Raw genomic sequence first — 23,583 nt, 5'->3', positions numbered from 1 at the left:
CCATGTTAAAAATATCACAGTTAAAACCTTTAGCGGCTAAAAATTACTAAGCTTAGAGCTCGCCTATTTTATATCTATGACATTGGTAGATGTAGGTAAATATATCTATAGACTCGGGTTAAGGATTGAAGTAATAATATCGCCAGGAGCTCCTGGTATTCTTCTGTCCAGGTGTGATCCTCGAGCTCTCCTTCTGCCCACAAAACGCTGGTTGTGTGTGTGTGTGGCGAATATATTTGCAAGGATGCCCCCTGGTCAAATATGAAGAAGACAAATCCCTGAAGCCGAAGGTGACGTACATAGTAGTGGAACTAGAGATAGTGATACTTACGGTACTTGGAGAAATTAGTTGTAGAAGTACAGCCTCTTACAGACTGAATCTTGAAGTCAGTGCTGGGTATAAAGATCAAGGGAACAATAATTAGGCTATAACAAATCTTTTATAGGCAATTTAAAACAAAGGTGTGATCGAAATATCTATAGGATGTGTTGGAGGTAAGTAGTACATTGTTTTCCATTGTTTGACTACCAACATCGTATGCAATGACATCCCGTTACAAAGAGCTGAGGGGGAAAGGGGATAAAAGAGTGGTATGAATTCTTCTATGGCAAAGTAAAAAAGCGAGTTCGAAACGCTTTAGGCTAAAATCTCCCCAGAAACGTGATAGCACGCTAGATTTCAACCCTGAGCAAATTCTCCATCCATAACAGGACATCTGTGAAGGGATCTTTAGTCTCACCTACGACTAATCTGGCGAATTCGACAAATCTTTCCATCTTCTTTTCGGTATATGCTACCGGAGCGCCGTCCGGGGTGGTTCTCCGCATCATCTCCTTAAGATAGGTAGCTCCGTGGCTGATAAGGCGCGCAAGGATGTCCCCATCAATATGCATATATTCTGGCTTGCCACCCGCAGGGCCATCTTCGTCCATTGTCATCCTACGTTTGCGGCGAAAGGGGCATATGTTGACATCTGCGATGCAAGAACCTTGAATAAATCGCAGAATTCGCCATTCATGTTCTGATAAAGTCTGGAATTTGTATAGTGTGCCGTCGAGTGTTGTGCCGTAGATGATTCCAGATTCCCCGTGATAAGGCCTGAAGCTGCGGGTTACTCGAACAACTGCGGAAGGGGTATTGGCTGAAAATATAGGTCGTAGCACCTTGTCATCCATCAGCCCAACCTCACTAAGGCCAACAAGCGCTCCACCTCGATTAGCAGTGAATATAATTTTGCTTTCTCCGAGAAGATTGACATGATCAAGCCCTCCTTTATCGGCACCGGCTTGGCAATGCATAATCAGTCCGTCCTGGGTGGCCTGGAGGATGCATAGAGAATGTCGCGCCGTTAGCACGTAGATATATGGTTCCTTTACAGAAACTGAAACTGCATGAGACTCAAGATGGTGAGGTTCCAGACTCCGCCACTTTCGACTTGATGGGTCTAGCGTCTGCATTATTATATCATCTCCAGTGGCAACAATCAGAGAGCTCGGTCCAAATGAAGCAATCGTCCTGACAGGTTGATCGTACTTGTGGATGCGTTTGGTCATGCAATCAATATTTCCTGTACCTGGCGGGCTTTGCCGGACTGTAATGTAAACTATCCTTCCTCTGTATTCAATGGTAACGTCTCTCCCCGTTTTGTAATCGGCATCTGGATATGCTGTTCCTACAACAATCATATGGTACTCATTGTCTTCACCGTAGAATTTCCAGTCCAACAAAGCCGTTACCTTTTCACCAGACGCCCCAACTGGTTGGCGGGTTAAAACAATAGGGATTGAAGATTCACTACCCCTAGCCCTAAGATCGATCGGGGCCGATATGATTGTCTCTCCATTTGGATCAAGAAACCCGATCTTGGGCCATATCCAGCGCTTTGTCCCCTCCGTGGATGGCGTGAAGTCGAAATCTACCCTGTTATAAGCCACAATTAGTTTATTCAGATATTCAGAATAGACTAGCCGCTTGGGGTTTCCGCGGACGCGTATTTCACGAGGTACGGCCTTTGCGACTCTTTCCAGGCTACAGGCAAAGAGAGTATCGTCTGCAATGCATAACAAGGAGCCACTAAGGCCTGTGGGTGGAGCCTGAGAAGGTGCATCAACGCAGCCAAATACGTCGATTACTGGTTGCATTTTTTCTGGCTATCATTACATTAGCATCATGGCCTCAAAAGTTCTAACAAATGTACCAAGCATCGAAGTCATCTCACCTTGCTTTGATCAGTGACCCAAATCTTATCTAATGAGTACTGCAGTGAAGCTTCAATCGGACTATGTGATAGCCTCCAAAAGCCTGGTGCACAAGTAACGACGGCAAATGATTTGTCGGATTCATAGCCCCCTATGCGAACAGAGGTTTCACCAATCTTGTGAGGAGGCATTTGATGTATTTCTACAAAAATGGGCGGAAAGTTAGTACTTTTCCTCTATGACTACTCTATGACTAGTAGATTGTAAAAAAAAAAGGCGGTTGCTTACCGAATGAAGAATCTCCTTGTATGATATTGAAAGGAATCAAATGCCCGCTTCGGAGTCCGCAAAATAGGGTCGATCGTGTTCTTTCTTCGCCAGCGGTATATATGAGCCTCAGAGACTCAAAGGCTGGTGAATCGATATCATCCTTGCCCATTACTATCCCCCGTTCAAGATAAGGGGTTAGCCCATCCAAGCCATTTATTGCTACAATCAGGAGCTTTCCTTCACTTGTCCCGATTAAGAGGTATAGTTTTCCACCAAGCTCTTCGACCGCAAAGCATATAGGTTCCTGATTTAGGGCAAGAGGAAGTCCCACAAGAGCACATGTACATCCACTTTCATCAGACCTGACTTCTCGGAGTTCCACACGAATATCGCTACCGTTTCTTATAGCTACGACAACGAGAGAAAGAGGCCCGCTGGTGAAGGCTATAAGCGCCCGGTCATTTGGGTCCTCCCATGTTATTGAAGAACGCTGCTGAATAACTCCATGGCTCAGGCGAATTGATGCATTGGTAACCTGTATTATAACACCGTCCGGTGTGATACTGGCTGCTAGTGTTTGGTGGCTAAGATCTAGACCACTTCTTTCTTCATTCATGGCATCTCCTTCCTCGGCGCCACTTACGGGAATAAAGATCAAAGAGGACATTATTGGATCTGTAAGCAGGCAAAGAGTCCCTTCGCCTCTGGGGGTGGAAATCCCCCACACTCCTGTTATGCTTGAACAAGCTCCATGTTCGATTGCAAGTCCTATCTGTGCCTCGATACCGTACCTCAACTCGGAGATTGTGCCATGTTCCGGGCCAACACCCGAACAGGTAAAGATTCGATCATAGGGTAATCCCATTTCTTGTTGAGAGCCTTTGGGCTGTGTCCCGGTGATTGAGCGCTTTGCCTTTACGACGACAGTGTCTAGAATAGGGCCCCAGTTAGGAACCCTTTGGATACATCTCGGAGGTTTTCGCGCATCTTCAATGAATAGGCCGCCACCGCACATGCTACCGGCAGTGACTAGGACATCCCCAGCTTGGTATCCTTCGGGAAGGATGGCAAATGCTGTATCAAGGTTACAACCGAGTGAACCTAAATTCGACTGACGTTCGATATCACCTGATTTGCCAATCTCCAAGTAAAGAACCATTCCGTCTTCACGACATAGGTAAATGTCGTCAAACTGGGCATTCCGGATGCGGTTTCGTCTGGCTCGAGCCCAATGAGTCCAGATCTGGTTTCTTGACCGTGGGCGGTCCTCCAATATCGGGAAGGGGCAATTGATTGGTGGGGTGGTATTTTCTGTGTTTAATACATTCTTGTAGATAGACATGGTGGAATGTGTTGCAACCATAAAAGAAGTCGAGTGGATTAAAGGGATTAAAACTGTGGGCATACGGTAATTATTGGAGAGCCTGTGGCTGGTGACCCTCGGATCCATCGATCGTAGGGTTTCCATTGCACTCCAGTCATATGTGACATAATATGATTCCGAGTCTTGAGCTATGAGCAAAAGCAAGATTATTCTGTCATCGTCTGGTGGTGTTGGATAGAGAAACTCCATTCTCAAAATGTCGCCGTCTGCACGGAAGAAACACTCCTTTTTACAAGCCATGAATATTAGTTGTTTAACTTGGTTTAGGTGGGTGGGAATAGTAGGAATAGTACCTCCTTGATAGGATTTACAGGTCCTTTGGCCATTTCGGCCTGAATTGTGGATGAAGCTTTCAGGGAGAACACTCCAAAAAATTTTTGGGCGGCACATATAGCCATTGCTCTCGCTCTTGTAATTATTAGCATTAAATACATTCATGAGACTGGAGGTGGTAACTTTACCGAGGTTCCACAGCAATGTGTCGTCCATATTCCTCTAGAGCACTTGTATCTGCTGGTAAAGGTCGTCTAAAGTAGACGAACTCAGGAATTCCGCGAGCCCCTGGCTTGGTAAACATGAATAGAATCTCCTTTGAGCTTAATACAAGAACTAATATATGAGGCGGGACACTTCCCTCGTCCGGTAAAGATTGGGTAGAGTGGCTTGGAACCCTCGCTCCCTGCTTTATTTCATCTTGTAACCCAGGTCCTGGCCGCGAGTTGATAATTTTGGCACCGATGATTCTAGAGTCGAAGTCGGCTTTCGTAACCACCTCCTCTAGATGGCCACTTGGAACCAGCTCTTTGATCTGAATGAACTTATCTCCAATGAACACGACATCATTCTGATCCTGGTGCCTGAGACGCGCAGGAATTATCCACTGGACGGCAGGACCCTGGATAAGCGTTCTAGAGAGCATTCCAGTAGCAGGAGGTTTGAATCTTTCTGTCCTTCCAGAGGTATTGTCTGCCTCACGGTTGCGGGAGAGCAGCTCTCCAATATCAACTGTCCTCGTGGCCCAGGTTCCATTGACCAAGACTGTGGTCTGTAACGACATTGTGAAAGTTATAAAGAAAGAACCAAGCACTGACTAGTAGTAACAAAAGCTCACACCGACACTGTAAGGGCCGAATTGAGGTTTTGACATAGGTCCTGGAAACGCTTAAGTGTGTAACTTTTGTTTTTAATAGAGAATTAAGGTTGGGGGGAGGAGTCGCGGCTTGACGTTAATAGTAGACAGCAACTCTGGAATTGCACTGCCTAATGAACAGTGGACCAAGCAAGGTAGACGGTAAGTATAGGTAGAAAAGATAAAAAGCCAAGTAAATTTTGATAAGAATCAGGGAAGGGGCCTGTTATGGGATTTCAGGATGCACTGCGGGGTACTCCATACACAAATTTCTGACTGAGTTCCTGTTGAAAAACATGCAGGAAGGGGACGTCAAAGCTGTGTTAGAAGACCAGAGCTCGTTTATAAAAGTATGGCCCTGTTGATAGCCTGTCTGTCTATCTCTGTGTGTTCGTTTAAGGGCAAAGGAGCAGTGTCACCCTCCTCCAGCAACGTCCTAAGAGTAGCGACCTCAAGACAGCTCAGGCATCATCCTGCCATGCTGGGTATAATAAAACTGCATCCCCAGTCAGAAACAATAATAACCGTTGGTCCTAATGGCAGACGCTAGGGTGCGTTGTATATCACAGGAACATCACACAGTACAACAACTTATCCAGGTGGTTTGTTTTTTGGTGGAGGGAACTTGAACTTGACGACCCACTATGAGGCTAAACTGAACAGTCGAGGAACAATCCCTGCGCGTAGGTAGGTAAGGTAGTTGGAGTAAACAGGAGAGAGATACACAGAAGAAACCCCTTCAAGGACACCTCTCAGCCTCCCCAGTCCCGCCAAAGAGAGAACAAGACTAGGTCAACCTTCTAAGTGTCTTACACCTTTTCTTGTACCTTCGACCTTTTTCTGTCTCTCTTTTGGGTTGTCGCGGCAAAGTTCCTTCTCGGAATAACATTAATCCTCTCTAGCCAATAAGAGGCCTCAGAAACCCTTCTACCGGAGTTTAATATTAACAGCATCAAATGGATGTTTCTTGATGTCATTATAGCTTTTTCTAGAATATAGATTTGGGCGTTGCTTGTCATACCTATACCGGAGGATAACCACACCCTTATCTAGCCCGCTGGTGGTTCAAACCCCAAGGCTTATGATAAAGCCGCCTTCTTCGTCTTGTGAACCTATCACCTGTGGAACCTATCCGAACGCACGCCCATCACCCCCCAAAAAGGGTCTTGTTTATACATTACGGCCCCCTCCCTTGATCGCTAGACATGGATTTTCCCCAAGGTTAATCCCGTTTAAAAGGTACATGGCTATACGGGGGTATATAACTGTTAAATATCAAGCATCAACATCAGCTGCTACTTATCCTGGCCACTTCAAAAAGCCAAGTTTGACGTTTCCCCTAATTCTGAAAGCTCACGCTTAGATTGTTTGAGAAAAAAAAAAACAAGAATCGAGCCCGTGTTATGGCCGAGCAAGAACCCAGGTCGAGGGATATCAAACTGGGCCGGTTGCCTGCCGACTCAAAAGTCTACCATCAGAAGAGAGCAGAGATTCTCCAAGCAAGCAAGAAACAGGACGTTGGGTCGTTAGTCGAGCTTGCCACCTCAGAAGGGGGCCTGCTACAGGACGATATCCGTAAACAAGTTTGTAAGATAATCAGCTGTTGCCTCTTTATTTGGCCGTCAGGACGTTAGGCTAAACGTTTCTTTATTAGGGCCAATTCTCCAAGGATATAACCATGCCACCCACACCCAGGAACTTCCGCCACTGTCTGAGCTGCCCAGTCATGGCGATGAAGACCAGGTCAGGTTAGACGTGAACCGATCATTCGTCTACTACCCCAATTGTAAGCCTCTCCTTTACCAGACAATGAATTATACGCTGACAAATAACCCTACTAGACAAGACAGAGAGACACTTGGAAGGCAAAAGAGAAGAGTTGCTAGACCTGATTATATCGGTTCTGAGGCGAAACCCTATGCTCTGCTATTTCCAAGGATATCATGATATCGCCCAAGTACTGCTTCTGGTCCTTGACCGTAAACATGCGTACCATGCCTTGGAACACATATCCCTCTTTCGTATAAGAGACTATATGCTCCCTTCCCTTTCCCCTGCCCTCACGCATCTTCAGTTACTACCAGCCATCATCACCTCCGTTGACCAGAAACTTGGCCAACATTTAGCTGGCATACAGCCATTTTTCGCTCTTGCCGCCACCCTAACGCTCTATGCACATGACATAGAAGAATACACTGACATTGCCCGGCTTTACGACTTCATTCTTGCTCATGAGCCAGTTGTATCAATATACCTATTTGCCACCATAATTATCTCAAGAAAGGACGAACTATACGATATTCCCACCGATGAGCCCGAATTGTTTCACGGCATCCTGTCAAAGTTACCCCGCCCTCTTGATCTTGAAGCTCTAATCTCGAGGACGGTGCAGATATATCATGCTCACCCACCTGAGAAACTCCCCCATGGCGCATGGAGGACCATCCCGTCCTGTAGTGTCCTTAAAACCTTGAGAAACCCTGGTCTGCACTCCACGCCAGAGCAAGCAAGGAGTTACTTCCAACAGCAAATCCAAGGTCTGCGGAGGGAAAAGATGCGCAAAGATGCCGCAGTGCTTATCCAAAAGCATTCTCGTTCAATCCAGGTAGTCGGTGCCGCTGTTATCGTTGGCATAATTTCGTACTGGATTATGAAAAAAGATCCTGACATGATGCGGTATCTCTGGCGTTGTCTAGGGCCACTGAGGACTACTTTCAAGATATGATTTGAGTCAGGCGATATTACTCTTCCTGTACATCAATTGAACTACGTTCATGTATACATATGAAAGAAGTTTCTTCTTCACAATTCATAGAATTAATCCAATTACTACTTAATGTATCTTCATCTAGATATTAATACTATGGCTGGTACTTTCATGGATGTATTACGTAATCTCTAAGTTCAAGCTGTCTTCTTCCAAGCTCGTCATCTCGCAGGCATCAACATCAATCACAGCAGTGATTATTACAACATAATCTCAAAGATGGCTAATCGAGGCTACGATGCGGTAGTCGATGTTGATGTCGAGGTAGGAGCTACTCTCCTATTAGCTCTAATGATGATATCAGGACTCTAATTGAACATTCACAGGGCGACCTTGGTCATACAGACCTTCAAGAAGACCTTGAATTTCATTCCTCAAGTACGACCTGCATCTTCTCATTTTATACGTTATTATATGGAGGCTAGGGAAATATATACCTTATGTAGCTGACCATGCCGTTCGTTGCTATATAGATTTCGAGGAGACACCTCGCCGTGCCAAAGCCCATCCAGATTCCTCATCTTTCCTTGGTGGCTCGTCTCGACAAACAGGTCCGCCAGGGAGTGCTGCAGCAAACGCAAAGATCTGGAGTATAGCATATTACAACCGATACTTTGACGTTGACACATCAGAAGTATTCCGACGATGCGTTGCGACCCTCTACCCGAGATCGAACTTCCTAGACGTTCTTGATGGAAATCCAGATTTATACGGTCCGTTTTGGATCGCTACTACTGTCGTAGTAATCCTTTTCCTTACCGGTACTGTCTCCCAGTATCTGGCTAGAAGGGGCGACCATCATTTCGAGTACGATTTCCGCCTTCTTTCTGGAGCCGCGGGACTTATATACGGTTATACATTTGTACTACCTGTTGCACTATGGGGAGCATTACGCTGGTTTGGTAGCTCAAGTGCAGATCTGATTGAGTGCTGGGCGCTCTATGGGTATGCAAATTTGATCTGGATTGCCGTTGCACTAGTGAGCTGGAGTCCACTTACTGCGCTGAATTGGGCCCTTGTTGGGGTCGGATTTGGATGGACAGTATTCTTCTTACTGAGGAATCTTTATCCGGTTCTGAGCGCAACGGACATGAAAACTAGCAAGATATTGCTAATAGTGGTCATTGTGCTTCATGCTGCCTTGGCCATCGCAATCAAAGTGCTGTTCTTTGCGTAAGTTCAAAAAGAAGCATACTCTGAATCATCAAGAGAGAGAGCTAACCCTTATACAGCCATGGCAGCTATGCTAAGAAGAAGCATGACGACAAGCACGATGACAAGCACGATAAAGGTGATAAGCATGACGACGACAAGGACAAGAACTCGCGATTTTAAAATTGAAGTATTATATCATTGGGATTCACTAGCTCTTCGTAATAGAAGATCTTTCTACTTTGCCCGCAACATTAATTGAAATGTCCTCCAGAGCGTCTTTCGAATGGTGTATTATTTTTTAATTGACTTTGTATTACTCCAACACTTCCATAGACTCTGGTTTTCCGCAGGGTAGCGAGGCCGGCGTGACTTCTGAAATGCTAAATAGCTCTCTGGGTATTGCCAACTAGGAAGACCTTTTTTAATTGGAAATGTAAATAAATAACATACGGTCTTTTCTTCCTTTGAAAGACGTCATTATGTCATGTTCACCCAAGTAAAACACCATACCACAACCCTGGCGGAACCACGTAATATAAAAGCACCAGTTTACTTCAGCTTCTTCTTTGGTCGGAGTTGGTTTGTGTGTCCGCACTTCTTCTTTCTGCAGTTAGTGGCACGTGGAGGGAGACGGGCCTGGTAGGAACAGAAAAGCCAAGGTTAGTCACATATCCAAGTGCTCGTAGTGACACACTTCATAGATGCTGAGTATTGTTGTATCCACGTACATAGCACTTTCGGCAGACCATCTTTTCGCAGTTGAACTTGGAGGCAAGTGCCTTCAAAGAGGGCTCGATGATACCACCGGGGAGGTCGAGGACAAGGTGAAGGGTGGACTCCTATAAAATATTCCAGCCACGTTAGATACCATCTTCAATTCCAGCCCTCTTCGCCACATCAATTCTCGAAGTTATCGAATATAGGCCGTCTTCAATAGTTTATCGTGCATACCTTCTGGATGCCATATTCGCTCAGTGGAAATTCGTCCCGGATGTGCTTTCCACCGAAGACATATCGCTGTTCATCGACGGAAAGGGACTCTCTCTCGAAAACCTGGGTCTTAATGGCGGAGATAGTGTCGGTGGGCTCTGCGTTCAGAGTGAGAGTGTTCCCACTCAGGTTCTTGACGAAGCTATCGGTCGCAACGAAAAGGATCACATAGTCAGTCTCGCGCATTCAAAATTCATGAAGTCCAACTCTCGTTTCTTCACATCTCGAGGATATCGAAAGGGCGCCGGATCTGATGGGATAAGGGTTCAACCTACATCTGCACTATAAGACAGGAAAGGAGACGCGTTAGAAATCATTCTAATGAACCGCATAGTCTATCGTTAGAGACAACTTACTGTTGGCAGTTAATCTGTCGCTGCTTTGCTTCGTGGTTTGCCGATAACTGCGTCGACGTTCAAGATGGCGTCAAGATTTCGAAGTGTTCGCTTAGCCCGTGGGAGCAAAAAATACCCTAAGCCCTACTCTCTATGATGACTAAGCGGCTTATGCCAACGACTTGCAAAAGCCAAGTCGGTGATGGATTACATTAAAATATCAAACTCCCTCCAGCGTTGACACAGCATTTTATCTACAAGTTCAATGATAAAATAGATTCTTCTTAGTTATTTCCGCTCTTCCCTTTTTGACTCTGTATCTGACCCTCTGTCTGATAGACCGCGAGAACAAGAGTTTCCAGGGACACGCTGATGATCTTTGCGGCAGTGTCATAGAATTTCCTTGCCCTGTCTACGAGTTGGTTCTCGTATCTAAACCGTAAATAATCGCAGCCTGGCCTCAGGATAGGTTCCATACGCCTACTGGCTTCTTCTTCAGTGATAACCCTCCTCACTCGTAAATTGGATAGGACTGTTTGCAGCTTCTCTGCCACTGCTTCATCCTCCGTTTGTCTAGCCTGACTACTGGCTTCCACATTGCCTGCTCTTGAGGTCGGGAACATCTCTGCGAAAGGGTTCGAAGCTTTTGTCTCTATGTTTTAGGGTCAGCATAACTGCGTGTTCAACAATGTCACGAAGTATCCCTCTACCTTTACCAGCAAGCCAAAGCTTATCGTACCAGTCCATGTATTCGTCTAGCTGCTGCTGTGTCATCTCCATAGCGTCTTTTTCCGTGGCTTGCATTGCTGCAGTATTTGTAAGAAAGCCTTGCGAAATCCCCCTGCTGTCAAACGTGCTTTGAGCTTCAGCCCATCTGTCCCAATCTATAACTTGAACGGCTGGTTCATTCGGTGCTCGTGGATATCGTTTAATGTCATCGAAGGGGAAAAGAAGCTTGGTGGCAACAATAACAAGGCTCATCAGCTGCACTTCTGGTAAGTATATCCGACGAAACTTCCCCTTAACCTCCTTTGGGAATGTATAAGTAAATTCCACACTTTTCATCAGCTGTTTAACGGCGGAAAATACTTCAACTATAGGGCAGGTTAGCAACAACTATCTTGTTGACTTGCCATGACGATCACCTGTTGGTATACGTACTGGGTAGAGCAAGTTGCTTGACGTAGGAGAAGAGAAGCAACGACGAATTAATGGCCGGGAATTCTATGCTAAAACCGCGGTAATATAACATTACCAAGTCCGCGACAGCTCGATGAAATTGATCCCCAATAGGAACATTCTAACGTGAGTGTTAGAAATTGTACCCATGTATATGGATTTGAGAAGCAGATTTACCTTCGTTTCAAACGCCACGTGATAAATGGCAGGAAGTCGATCTTTCATCTCTGATGGTATAAACCGAAGAGGTCTCATGAACGGGATTTCATCCTCGGTAACCCATCTTGTAGTTAACTGTTAGTGTCATTCCCCATAAAGGTATGTATGTTCTTACCTTTGCATATACCCAATGCTAACAGGGAGGCGTAGCAACAGGATGCCCAAGTAGCAAAGAGCCAGCGAATCTAGTACTCGTGGTGAAGTACTGAGCTTTCGCTTGTGGTATTGATGCTCTTCCTTATCAATTTCGTTTGATACACCTGTCTGGGAACTGAAGAGCTGAGTAGAGTTTTCATCTTCGACGTAGATATCGTCCCTCCCTTCATATATCTTATCAAGTCGAAGAACCCATAGATCCTTCACGATACCCTATTTAATAGATATTAGTCAAAACCAACAAATGTACCGCACATCAAGGAGACAAAAAGCTCACCTCTAGTTCAGGGGGAAGTCCCTTGACATGAACCAAGGCGTGACACTGTTTCCACAGCAGAAGCTGATAGGCTTCCAGGAACAGCTGGAATGCATCACTTCCATGATAAGCTTTAGCAAGTGTGCATTAGCAGGAGTAGTTAAACCAGCGGTATGGGTTGATGGTAGGACTGGCCGTCGGCCTTGTCTTGCAGGTCTTACTTTTAGATCTTCGTTCAGCCTGTACTTTCTTTCGTCGAGCTGTTCTTCCTTGAGCGCCGAAGTTTTCGTCATCTACGATGACCTCCTGGCCCTACATACATGAGATGCAAGGTAAGCAAGACTGAGAGGAATATGATTGGGTTCTTCCGTCTCCTACTGTACCTCCTGTTGGTGCCCTTGACGACAAAACCACAAGCCATTTTCGATGTAGTAACGGGTCTCGCGGCAGCCTTCTTGGCCGCAAATACCGCGTACAGACTCTTCCATTAGATCTCCATTTTATGCCTCTGCTCTAGGATACCCACGTAAGGGTCGTATATAACCCCGATTAACTCGGTTAAGTTGCCCTTGCCCCTTCGCCACGCCCACAAAAGCGAAAGGCAACGTTGGATATAACTACGCAAAATGTTTTATGGTTTCTGGTGGCACGTGAGCAAACAATATTAACAATATTCCAATGTTGTTGGAAGGCGATGTAAATATGAAAACAATATGTACTAGAAAAGCTGGCTGAACAGTAAGGAATTGTTTACATCATATATCTTTTCATTTGTCATCACTCTGTCATTTAGTAATGCCGCACATGAGGAGCATCCGGTTGTATACTAGAAAAACGTAGCCCAGAAAACGCTGCTAGGACATATTCTTGTCATCGCAAGTGCGAGCAAAAAACTAGAAGTCGATTTTCTCCGAGAATGCTTAACGCCCGCATGGGTGACTAACGGACGGCTTATGGACACATAATTCTAGCAAGAGCGGGTAGAACCAGGTTAAATGTTGAGTCTGAACTCGTCAACCAGTTTAATGAGCCATTTCCTTTGCATCCATGGCGCACTCTTCACCCATGGCAGTCAAGACAACAACGTCTAGGAAGAAAAAAGAAGAAGAAGAAAGTTAGACAGGTAAAGCCATCACACAAGGCAGGTGATTTACGGAGGAGTATGGATATACGTACTGACGTCCTTCTCCTCGACCTTGAAGAGCTTAGTGATCTTCTCACCAACTTCATTATCTGGGAGCTTAACATCGTCCTTGGGGGTTCCGTCTTCCTTCATCAAGTTGAGGAAACCATCATCGGTGATGTCGACCTATCAAAGCGTTAGTATACACAGGATCCCCTAGCCTCATAAATGTAAAGAGTACGTGGCAGCCTACCAACTGGTATTCCTGGCGGCGGACGTTGGGGACATCCATGTTGTGGGTAGAGGGAGAGAGATCCTCAAGCTTCTTGCCGGTGAAAATATCGATCGCGACCAAGTGGACTTTGGCGTGACCGTGCTTTCCGGTCTTCGAGGTGCTCATCTCGACGATTTTGCAGGGACGGCCCTTGATGACGACATGACCGTTCTTCCTCAAGGCAGAACACTGCATGGGGTAGGTCGTGGAGGCACCGGCATCGGCGTTCTCGAAGGTGACATTGTGCTATATGAGCGTTAGCGAAATGATCATCGGATGTACCTTCGTGGTTTTATATTTTTTATATTTTTTTTTTTGCTAAAAATTTTTTGAACAAGAGAAGCACCACCTTGGATGCGGGGAAGAAGTGAAAGTGGGATGTTTTTTACCTGCTCGTCGTCGGCCATGGTGAAAGGAGTCGAATGGGTAGAATATAAGCTAGCCTGGAGGTTGGATGAGAGGCCGACAAGTGTGCGCGAGATGGAAGAAGGTGGTAGAGAGGCAAGGGTGGGGAGTGAAGGCGGGAAGTTGAAGTAGGCAAAGGATTTAATGCTTTTTCAACCCGCCAAAGAAGAGAAAAAAAATAATAATTTTCTTGGGTGTGTAGAGGGGCAGTGACTTAGCCTCTTTGGGCATGTTTGCTTAGTTTGCTTATATCCGCGTCTTTGGCTTTAGTCGCCGTCCGTAGTTAGTTCTGATAGCTTGAAAGACGAAGAACGACGACGACGACGACGAGGTTGACCGGCGAGCTCGCAATAAAGACGAGACTTCCTGAGAACATGTGCATTTAAAGCTTCTCGTTGGATGCAGACGGGGCATCGAGAGCGAACAGTGTCCGTGATCTGAAGATGTGGTCCGATAGAGCAGTTGCCAGCCAGGGAGGCCCTGGCGCCTCGACGCCATCCAACCTCCCATACTCTCCAGCGCGGCGGCAGTCTCAGCTATCTGCTGCTAATAAACAGGGTCGTCCAACCTTTAGTCCTCGTTCCTCGTCACTGTCGTTCTCACCAACCCCGAATACCTCCACTAGCTCTCTTCCAGGCACCGTCCGAGCCGCGAATGGGCTCTCGAGACCGCCCCCATCAGCCGCGAGGAACCAAAACTACCCTGACCCGGTAGATGTTTTAAATAGCATTATTGGCCAGCGGCATGGCGGTTCCAACTCTGATGTTGAGGCAACCCTGCCGCCAGAGAAGCCAGATGTCCTCTCTGAGGACATCGATTTCGGTGAGCTCAGCTTGGAGGAATTTGCCCGGCGGATAGAGACCCAACCGACTCGTCCGGGGCCTAACCACGGGCTACAATCCGTCGAACAGTGTGAGACTCGCTTGGATGTCGATTCACAGCCCCCTTTGTTAATACTTGGATGTATATAGATGAGAGAGATCGAAATAGATTTGAAGAGCTTCACAATTCGATATCAGTACGTTGCATCTTCCTTTTAGGATCTAGCTGAAGTCACTCTAACAAGACTTACCTATATAACTCAGGGATGCGACGAAGTATTGAAATCTGTCGAGTCATACCTTACAAAGTTTCAGGCCGAGCTTGGTGCTATCTCCTCAAAGATCGAGTCCCTGCAGTCCCGTTCGTTCAGGTTGAGCTCACAGCTTGAAAACAGAAAGAATGTTGAACGGATCCTTGGCCCGGCTGTTGAGAAAATAAGCCTATCACCAAAAACGGTCCGGTCGATATCAGATCGTCCTATAGACCAAGAATGGGTCAAGGCCCTTACCGAGCTTGATACCCTCTCTTCGACTGTCAAGTCGAATAGCATTACCCCCGAAACTATAAAGGCTATCGAAGATGTGAGGCCCTTGTTGACGAGCCTGGAAGAAAAGGTATGAGTTTGCCATTGCAACTTGGAAGCTGCTTCTCGCTAAACTAGAGCAAAGGCAGTTGAACGGATTCGGGACTACCTAGTCACTCAGATAAAAGCTATTCGATCTCCGAATATGAATGCTCAAGTGATTCAACAACAGTCACTCGTCAAGTACAAAGATCTATATGCTTATCTCACGACTCATCACCCAACACTATCTGAGGAGATAACCCAAGCATATGTCAATACCATGAGATGGTACTATTTGTCAAATTTTACTCGATACTCTCAAGCTTTAGATAGCCTGAAGCTTTACTCGATCGATCGAAATGATCTCCTCGGGGGTGATGTATCCTCACAAAGAACGGGTATATATATTCACACTAGCCAGTATCGTTTGTTTGCTAACATGTCCTAGCACACGGTGGCTCTGGTGGCCGTAGCCCTGCGCTTGCTGCCCATGACCCACTTGCTTTAGGCCGACGTATGGATATACTGAAATCAGGCTCTCCCATGGCACTTTCGTCTTACTTGGCGGAAGAAGACAAGTCCTCCCATGGGCTAGAGGTTGTCTTCCGAAACTTCAACCTAGCATTGATTGATAATATCTCCGCCGAGTATTCGTTTATGGCTGAGATGTTCGCATCTAAAACAATACACTATACGACACAGAAAGTGTCGGAAATATTCGAGCCTACATTTGCTTCTGGTCAGGCTCTGACAAAACAGCTCATTGAAAACACCACTGATTGCATCGGTATTCTTCTTTGTGTTAGACTCAACCAGCAATTTGCATTCGAGATGCAACGTCGGAAGGTTCCCGTGGCGGATCCCTACATTAACGGTGTCAACATGCAGCTCTGGCCTCGATTTCAGATGATCATGGACATGCATTTCGAGTCTCTGAAGAGGATATCATCTGCCTCTGCTCGAAGTGGTCTTTCGGTTCTGTCATTGACATCCACTGACGCCCAATCATCTGCACCGCATTTCCTTACACAGAGATTCGGGCAATTCTTGCATAGTATATTAACCCTATGCAACGAGGCTGGTGATGATGAGCCGATCTCCAACAGCCTGGGCAGATTAGTGAATGAATTCGATACGCTTCTTACCAAACTGAGCAAGAGCAGTGGCGACCCGAAGAGAAGAGAACGTTTCATTTTCAACAATTATTCATTAATACTTACTATTATCAGCGTACGTCGTATCTTAATATCACATCTGGATTTGTCTCTGCTAACTCAGCTTTGTAGGACACAAAAGGAAAGCTGGCAACTGACCAGAAAGAGGTGAGCCATTGTATCCTGCTCATTGTCCCTTCAATTCACTAACCATCCATAGCATTTTGAGCCGTTTGTGAGAGGATCAGGCGGCCGCCGATAATCAGTTCCAGCTTTATGGATTAATTTTCCCTTGACGGAGTAAATCTTTTTGGATATAGAGCGATTTTTCATGGCGTATTGGTTGATCTTTAAGATAATGACTAGAGTAAGCGTTGGCGGCTGGCTGGCGTATCATACTGTTTAAATATATTTATACAACACTTGCGAATGCTCCCTACCTTGTTTTTCTACTCTTCACAGGCATTAATGGGGTACGTACCTCGACGAAGATATAAATATAAAAGAATTAGAGTGCCCCTGTTGACCCTGTTACACCAGCTGAAACACAATTGAGTTTGGGGGCATCATTAGTAATATCTTTGGGGTAACGACAACTACCGTACGAGGCATCTTATTCTCTGCTTCTCTGGTCACTAAACGCTAACCAGGGCCTCTTTAGACGGAGAGCTTGTTGAAACACAGTGTCAGTTAGGGATAAGCCATCTCAGCTCGGCGAAATTCTCTGTGCTATGTTTTCCAGGCCAGCGCATTTAAGGCCACTAGCTAGATACCGGCTATTCTCTAGTAGTAGCAAGCTACATGCTGACTTCACACATGCAGTAGGTAGAATTATATCACTTGCCAGGCATGCTCCCATCTCGGTTTCATGTTTGATATCTACCCTGAAGGAACCCGGACCTTTATCTAATGGCATTGGAAACAGGTTATCGGAGCAGGAGTCGTTGGACTGGCGGTTGCTCGTCAACTTGCCGCTCGAGAAGGGGCATCAACCGTTCTAGTTGAGAGGCACTCGGCAGTGGGAACGGAGACAAGCAGTCGAAACTCTGAGGTCAGATTTCAGATTTTTCAAGAGCCTTTGTTGCCCCTTCATTGGCTACTCTAAAAGGCTGGAGAGGGAGATGGATGAAACTAACGGAGGACCTAACAGGTTATTCATGCTGGTCTATACTATGGGGTAGATTCATTGAAGACAAAGCTATGCATCGAAGGGAAAGAACTGCTCTACGATCTCTGTGAGAAGCAAAATATCCCATACCGCAACACGAAGAAGTGGATCGTTGCACAAGACGAGGAACAGTGGAAAGAATGTCTAAAGGTTTTCCTCCATGCTCGAGAAATAGGTGTCCCGATCCGCTTTGTTACTGCAGAAGAGGCGAAAAGAAGAGAGCCTGATGTACGGGCCGAGGCAGGGATTCTCGAGAGTCCCACTACAGGAATAGTGGATGTTCACTCCCTCATGTCCTATCTACATGGTGACTACGAGGAAAGAGGCGGAGACTGCGTACTGTTGACAAACGTTTATAAAATCGAACCTCTGAAAAATGGCGGCGGCTATGAAATATTCACCAAGTCTGGAGAGAAGCAGGAGGAGAAGTCGTCATTTACAGCGGAAACTCTCATTAACTGTGCCGGCCATTTTGCTTGCAGTATAAACAATATGATTTTACCCCCGGAAAGACACCGAACGCCTTACTTTGCCAAAGGGACGTATTTTTCATACGCAGCTTCCTCACCAAAGCCGTCGACCCTATTATATCCAGCTCCCCGGCCAAGCTACGGCGGTTTAGGGACCCACCTTACGTTGGATATGGCAGGCAGAGTCAGGTTCGGTCCTGATGTTGAATGGGTAGACAGCGCAGATGATTTAACTCCAAGCCCAAAACGCCTGAAGGATGCTTTCAAGGAGATCCAGGCATACTTGCCTAGTGTGAAGCTCGACGCAATAGATCTTGATTATTGTGGTATCAGGCCAAAGCTGGTGAGGGGCGGATCAGTCTCCTCTGGGAAAGACTTCCAAGACTTTGTGATTCAGAAAGAAGAGGGGTTCCCGGGGTTTATAAACTTGCTGGGTATCGAGAGTCCCGGGCTGACTAGTTCGTTGGCCATTTCGAAGAGGGTGGAGGATCTTCTATATAGATAGAAATTGTTATGACATAACCAAAGCGATATAGAATATTTCCGGATTCAATGTATCCAGAGTTCCGGTTTCCCTATTTGTTAATAGAGACTGTGGATAAGCTCAAACACTACGACGATAACTGTTAGTGTTGTTTTAAGAAGCACCAGCAGAGAAGGCTCACATACATGCAGGCAAGTTTGGATCCTTTTTATCCCCCTTCAACGCACGTAACGCAATTGTATCGGCATCGCCAGGCTTTACGGAGAACTATTATTTGGTTAAAAGGAACGTTAGCCTCCCAGTTCTATAGAGGTGACGAGATGGAGAGAACATCTTACTTCGGTTAAGGTAGATTTCAGCTCCAAGCTCTCTACCAATTTAGCTATAGCATCGCCCACAGCATTAGCATCCCGTGAATCGTCGCCAGAGCAAGTCAAACCGATATATGGCAATATCTTCGCAATCTGGTGTGCTTCCTCTGGATTTCTAGCTGCTTTGAAATGTACCGTTTTAGCCAGGCTTATACAAGACGTTATACCATGCGGAATAGCATATGTAGCTCCAATGACATGACCAATTGTATGGCTTAGCCCCATTCCGGCCGTGAAGTAGAACGGGGGCAGGGCGGAATATGCGGCTATCTGTAACTCTTGACGGATTTTTGGGTCTTCGGGGTTTTTCTTGCATAGCGGGAGAAGTTTGAATATCTCTCGAATAGCTGTTCGGCATATCCGTTTCGTTGGCACTTCGGCTGCTTGAGGGTGGTATTGTAGCTCAACCGCATGATCAATTGCACGGACCTAGCTATCCGGTTAGAAATTGATGAGTTGGTAGATTGTTGGCTCGCATGTGAGTGCATACAGCAGAGCTTAGCCATAGTCGCGGCGGGGTGTGTAGAGTGATATCGGCATCGTATATGATTGCTACCGGGTAGAGGAAGAGCTTAGCGCTATACAACTATAATTAATCGGTGTTTTGCATAGGTGTGATACCTTTCGGGGCCATCTCGGGATCCAGAATAGCAACTTTATGCCCTTCTGCGTTGGTATATCCGGCTGCCATGGTATTTTCCGCCACGCTCAGGGTTGTTGGAAGAGCAATGATAGGGATCCATGTTTCCGTATGTTTATGTATATGATATGAAACAGCTTTTGCGGCGTCTATAGGCGATCCTCCTCCAACAGCTACGAGGACGTCTGCTGCAGACTGCTTAATTTGTTCCACTGCGGATTCGATATCTGCGACGGGTCTATGGCTCGTCAGTTCCAACGAGCAAGATAAATCACTGATAACGTAGGGCTTACGCATGTTGACGGACTCCAGCGTATGTCCCTGCGTGGGAACCTGCCAAATGCTCCTCCAGCTCTTTAATAACTGGCGTCTTCTCGTTCAACGACTTGCCGGTGATGATAAACGCTTTGGACCCGCCTAGCTTGGAAATCACTTTTGACAGAGAGGCTCGGCTTCCTATATATAATTCCTCCATGTCAATAACTCCTTGGTTGTTTTTGATAAGCTGTGGCATGAGGCGTTCAACCTACCTTGTCCGTAGATCATACACTTCACAGGTAGAGTAAGATGTGCTCCTCTTAGCTCACTGTCGACGGCATGGAATGAAGATGTAAAATCCATCTTTACTGGTCTCAATAGCTGGTATAGGTCGGTTTATAATGTATCTTCAGTGTATCATGTCTCTCTGACGTCGTGTTAGCCCATGGCGCTTGTGGTGGGATGTAGCTTTGTATATGACGACATCGATGTGATAGACTCGAACATGCAGAAAAGAGGACGATGCCATGTATGAAAGGACCCCCTAAGTAGCACAATGTAGATAAGAAAACATTCGTTAAGATATTGAACATGCATGGCATACTCGAAGTACTCGTGAATATTGTACAAGTGTTCGGCTCATAATTTCAAGAGACGAGACGGCATATGAAATATGGAAAAAACGAGAAGACGAAGCACAAAATGCCTCCAGCACCGGTAAGTAAAATATGAACTTTTTTTGAATTGGCCTTTTCCTTTCCGTTCCCGTACTCTCTTTTTTTCCTTTTCGTTTGTTGGTGTTGGCTGTTCACAATTTGCAAAAGATACCAAACAAATAATGCTGCTGGTTGGCAAAGGAGCCTTAACATGCGTTGCTACCACATTCCACATTCTAACAGGATCGAAAAAAAGATGAAAGAAATAAAATAAAAAAAAAAACCTGGGCGAAAAGGGAATCAAACAAGGAGAGAGAAAAAGCAAAGCGCACAAAGACAGATGAACTCCTGAAGAATAGGGGGCGACATGGAGACATAAGCGGTGGTGAACATGGGTGGTGGTTGCGGTGGTGTGAAAGGAGGTGATAAGGGAGAAGAAAGAAAGAAAAAGGGGGTGAATAAAAGGTAAGGGATATCTTCGTTACCAGGAAGGAGAAAATGAGATGTAACTTTTTCCCGCTTCCTGCGTCAAACCTTTGCCAGCTACAACCGAAACTTGGAGGAGGGGGAAATCATGACCGTATGAACGTAGGGCATATAAGCGCCGGAGAGAGGGAGGAGGTCGTTCAACAAAAAAAAGAAAATAGAAAATAGAGGAAGAGTATTCGTAAGACATGCCAAACCGAGGAAACCAGAATCAAAAAACTTTCCTCCACAATTAAAAACCGTTTCGAGCATTAGATTTAAGACTTGGTCTCTTCCGCAGGCTTGCCAGCCTCTGGCTGAGCAGCTTCACCGGAGGGAGCCTCGGTCTTGTTCTTGACGTATTCATCATAGACGGTAAGAGCTTCGTCGACCTTGGCTCTGAGGGCAGCGTCATCATCGACTCTGTAGAGGAGTATGAGGTTAGCATTGTTTGGGTAAAATTAAGGCAGTGCGAGAATGCAGGATAGTTGGTGTACTTACAGGCCAATCAACTCTGAGTTATCCATTTCCAGGAGCATACCAGTGATCTTTCCGGCGAGCTCAGGCTGTTGGGCGAGAACCTTGGGGTAGATGGCTTCACCGAGCATCTGTTTCTGCTGGGGCTCGGGAGCGGCGTTGAAGGCTTGGAGGTTGATGGAGCTGGGGCCGGCTGTTTCATCGCGTGGCATACCGCCCTGTCCGGGAGCACCCTGACCACGGCCGCCAGGGCCTGGCCGGCCACCTTGCATGGGCATGTTACGGCCTTGAGAGAAGCCTGGGCCACCGGGTCCGCGAATTGGTGGGGCGTTCCCTGTGGCTGGTGGCATACCTTGCATGGGCTGTCCACGACCGCCTCCACGGCCGAACGACTGGACCTGAGCCATCTGTGGGTAGTTGAGACCATTTGGCATTCCGGCGCCCTGCATGGCGCCCATCGGGAGACTTTGGCCGCCCATGGCAAAGTTGGGAGGGAGTGGCTGGTTGGGGTTCATACCACGACCGCCCTGTTGTCCAGGGAACTGGGCGAACTGGGCGGGACGACCACCAGGCATTCCGGGCATAACCATGCCAGCTTGGCCGGCGAACTGCATTCCACCTCGCTGAGCGCCGGGGAGGAAGCCTTGCTGGCCAGGGGTGCCGTAGAAGACTGCGGGTTGCATGAACTATCACCCACCGGTGTCAGTAGATACTTACACACACATTGGTCGTATAGGAGGGAACTCACGGGTTGGGGCATTCCAGCAGCGGCGGCAACCTGCTGTTGGCGGATGGTGTTTCTGGCCTGAATGCTGGCCTCGAGCTGATGGATGTTAGTCAACGTTGATATTTCTTTATCGATGCCAGGAGGTTAGCTGATTCTCACCTGACTCTTGCGGACATCCTTGCGTTGAGCCAAAGCAACGTATAGCGGTTTGCCGTGAACCATGCGCTGGTTCATTTCGGTGACGGCCTTGGAAGCCTCATCTGGGTTGCTGAAGCAAACGAATCCGAAACCTTTGCTCTTTCCGAGATGCTTCTTCTCAGGTTTGGCTCCCTCAGTCTTTCCTTCGGTCTTCTCCTCGGTCTTCTCCTCAGACTTATCGTCAGTCTTGCCCTCAGGCCCTTCTTCGGTCTTCTCTCCGGCCTCGCCCTTGGCCTTCTCTTTATCGGCTTCCTTGTCCTTGTCACTCTCGGTGGGAACCTCAGCGGTGGCCTCACGCATGACCTTGGCAGACGTGATGTTACCATAGCTGCTGAAAAGCTCACGGAGCTTCTCGTCGTCGATGTCATCGGACAAGTTCTTGATGTAGAGGTTAACACCCTGGTATTTGGAAGCTTTCTCGATACGGGCGGCTTCGTATTGTTTCCGGAGCTCTTCTTCGCGCTCATGTTTCTTCTGGGCACGGCCGACGTAAAGCTTCTGACCCTTCAACTCATACTCGTTCAGCCCTTCAACAGCAGCGGAGGCAGCTTCGTGGTCGGAGAAGTTAACGAATCCGAACCCACGGCTCTTGCCGGTCTCGTTATCGCGGCTAAGGGTTGCAGAGGTGATGTCACCATACTTCTCGAAAAGGGCACGGAACTCCTCATCGGTGACATCCTGCTCGACATTCTTGACGTAAATGTTGGTGAAGTTGGCCTTCATCTCCTCAAATTTGCTCTGGCGGTCCTTCTTGGCGATGTGATGTCCAACAAACACCTTCTTCTCGTTCAGCAACATACCGTTGACGTGTTTGATGGCGTTGGTGGCAGCTTCGGCAGTCTCGTAGTGAACGAACCCGTATCCCTTGGAGTTACCATACTCGTCCTGAGCGACCTTGCAGGAAAGGATGTTACCGAAAGCGGCAAAGGTATCATGAAGGGCCTTGTTGTCGATGGCGGTATCAAGGTTCTTGATGAAGACATTGCCCTGTCCAGTCTTGCGGAGAGCAGGGTCACGCTGGGACCACATGATGCGGCACGGACGACCCTTGATCAGAGTGTAGTTCAGGTCCTCGAGGGCGCGCTCTCCATCGGCGGTGTTGTTGTAGTTCACGTAGGCGTAACCGAGAGAACGTCTGGTAACGGCATCACGGCAAACACGGATCGACGCGACCTGTCCGATGGAGGAGAAGAGCTCGTAGAGCATAGCTTCGGTGACGGAAGGGTCCAACTCGCCTACATCCAACGAGGCAGAGTGTGGTTGTGAGGTGGTGGGAGCTGTGCGAAT

General features: G+C 46.9%; 10 protein-coding genes across 10 annotated transcripts; 4 read left to right on the top strand and 6 right to left on the bottom strand.

Annotated features, from left to right (window-relative positions):
• Positions 1-672: 672 nt before the first annotated feature.
• Positions 673-4,910, bottom strand: MCYG_03473 (thermotolerance protein; the record flags this gene model as incomplete). Its single annotated transcript, XM_002847921.1, has 7 exons — positions 673-2,151; positions 2,220-2,401; positions 2,488-3,543; positions 3,607-3,981; positions 4,057-4,078; positions 4,147-4,261; positions 4,315-4,910. The coding sequence occupies 7 exons, from the start codon at positions 4,908-4,910 to the stop codon at positions 673-675; spliced, it is 3,825 nt and encodes a 1,274-aa protein (XP_002847967.1).
• A 1,475-nt stretch (positions 4,911-6,385) lies between these two features.
• On the top strand, positions 6,386-7,707 carry MCYG_03472 (TBC1 domain family member 20; the record flags this gene model as incomplete). Its single annotated transcript, XM_002847920.1, has 3 exons — positions 6,386-6,569; positions 6,637-6,768; positions 6,824-7,707. 3 exons carry the CDS (start codon positions 6,386-6,388, stop codon positions 7,705-7,707), a joined length of 1,200 nt encoding a protein of 399 aa, XP_002847966.1.
• Positions 7,708-7,950: 243 nt separating this feature from the next.
• On the top strand, positions 7,951-9,085 carry MCYG_03471 (YIP5; the record flags this gene model as incomplete). Its single annotated transcript, XM_002847919.1, has 4 exons — positions 7,951-8,013; positions 8,076-8,127; positions 8,223-8,922; positions 8,982-9,085. 4 exons carry the CDS (start codon positions 7,969-7,971, stop codon positions 9,082-9,084), a joined length of 900 nt encoding a protein of 299 aa, XP_002847965.1.
• A 196-nt stretch (positions 9,086-9,281) lies between these two features.
• MCYG_03470 (ribosomal protein L40) lies at positions 9,282-10,292 on the bottom strand (the record flags this gene model as incomplete). Its single annotated transcript, XM_002847918.1, has 5 exons — positions 9,282-9,540; positions 9,633-9,743; positions 9,856-10,036; positions 10,170-10,176; positions 10,251-10,292. Coding segments are annotated over 5 exons (387 nt in total).
• Positions 10,293-10,513: 221 nt separating this feature from the next.
• Positions 10,514-12,527, bottom strand: MCYG_03469 (conserved hypothetical protein; the record flags this gene model as incomplete). Its single annotated transcript, XM_002847917.1, has 8 exons — positions 10,514-10,881; positions 10,946-11,323; positions 11,391-11,529; positions 11,586-11,691; positions 11,755-11,996; positions 12,061-12,170; positions 12,261-12,351; positions 12,423-12,527. 8 exons carry the CDS (start codon positions 12,525-12,527, stop codon positions 10,514-10,516), a joined length of 1,539 nt encoding a protein of 512 aa, XP_002847963.1.
• Positions 12,528-12,791: 264 nt separating this feature from the next.
• Positions 12,792-13,952, bottom strand: MCYG_03468 (eukaryotic translation initiation factor 5A-1; the record flags this gene model as incomplete). The annotated part of the gene is made up of 4 exons (XM_002847916.1): positions 12,792-13,126; positions 13,216-13,348; positions 13,416-13,682; positions 13,826-13,952. 4 exons carry the CDS (start codon positions 13,841-13,843, stop codon positions 13,062-13,064), a joined length of 483 nt encoding a protein of 160 aa, XP_002847962.1.
• A 332-nt stretch (positions 13,953-14,284) lies between these two features.
• On the top strand, positions 14,285-16,644 carry MCYG_03467 (Vps52/Sac2 family protein; the record flags this gene model as incomplete). Its single annotated transcript, XM_002847915.1, has 7 exons — positions 14,285-14,753; positions 14,813-14,859; positions 14,882-15,277; positions 15,332-15,626; positions 15,677-16,458; positions 16,515-16,550; positions 16,603-16,644. The coding sequence occupies 7 exons, from the start codon at positions 14,285-14,287 to the stop codon at positions 16,642-16,644; spliced, it is 2,067 nt and encodes a 688-aa protein (XP_002847961.1).
• A 469-nt stretch (positions 16,645-17,113) lies between these two features.
• Positions 17,114-18,525, top strand: MCYG_03466 (NAD dehydrogenase; the record flags this gene model as incomplete). Its single annotated transcript, XM_002847914.1, has 3 exons — positions 17,114-17,203; positions 17,308-17,433; positions 17,533-18,525. 3 exons carry the CDS (start codon positions 17,114-17,116, stop codon positions 18,523-18,525), a joined length of 1,209 nt encoding a protein of 402 aa, XP_002847960.1.
• Positions 18,526-18,602: 77 nt separating this feature from the next.
• MCYG_03465 (alcohol dehydrogenase IV) lies at positions 18,603-20,136 on the bottom strand (the record flags this gene model as incomplete). The annotated part of the gene is made up of 7 exons (XM_002847913.1): positions 18,603-18,631; positions 18,690-18,771; positions 18,843-19,304; positions 19,366-19,427; positions 19,497-19,753; positions 19,809-19,971; positions 20,046-20,136. The coding sequence occupies 7 exons, from the start codon at positions 20,134-20,136 to the stop codon at positions 18,603-18,605; spliced, it is 1,146 nt and encodes a 381-aa protein (XP_002847959.1).
• A 1,036-nt stretch (positions 20,137-21,172) lies between these two features.
• On the bottom strand, positions 21,173-23,502 carry MCYG_03464 (polyadenylate-binding protein; the record flags this gene model as incomplete). The annotated part of the gene is made up of 4 exons (XM_002847912.1): positions 21,173-21,317; positions 21,396-22,057; positions 22,120-22,194; positions 22,258-23,502. 4 exons carry the CDS (start codon positions 23,500-23,502, stop codon positions 21,173-21,175), a joined length of 2,127 nt encoding a protein of 708 aa, XP_002847958.1.
• Between the last annotated feature and the right edge of the window lie 81 nt (positions 23,503-23,583).

The sequence above is a fragment of the Microsporum canis genome, genomic scaffold (genome assembly GCF_000151145.1).
Source record: "Microsporum canis CBS 113480 supercont1.3 genomic scaffold, whole genome shotgun sequence".
Classification (NCBI taxonomy): domain Eukaryota; kingdom Fungi; phylum Ascomycota; class Eurotiomycetes; order Onygenales; family Arthrodermataceae; genus Microsporum; species Microsporum canis.
The sequence above is the reverse complement of the archived record's forward strand: the minus strand, read 5'-3'. Positions and strand labels throughout refer to the sequence as shown.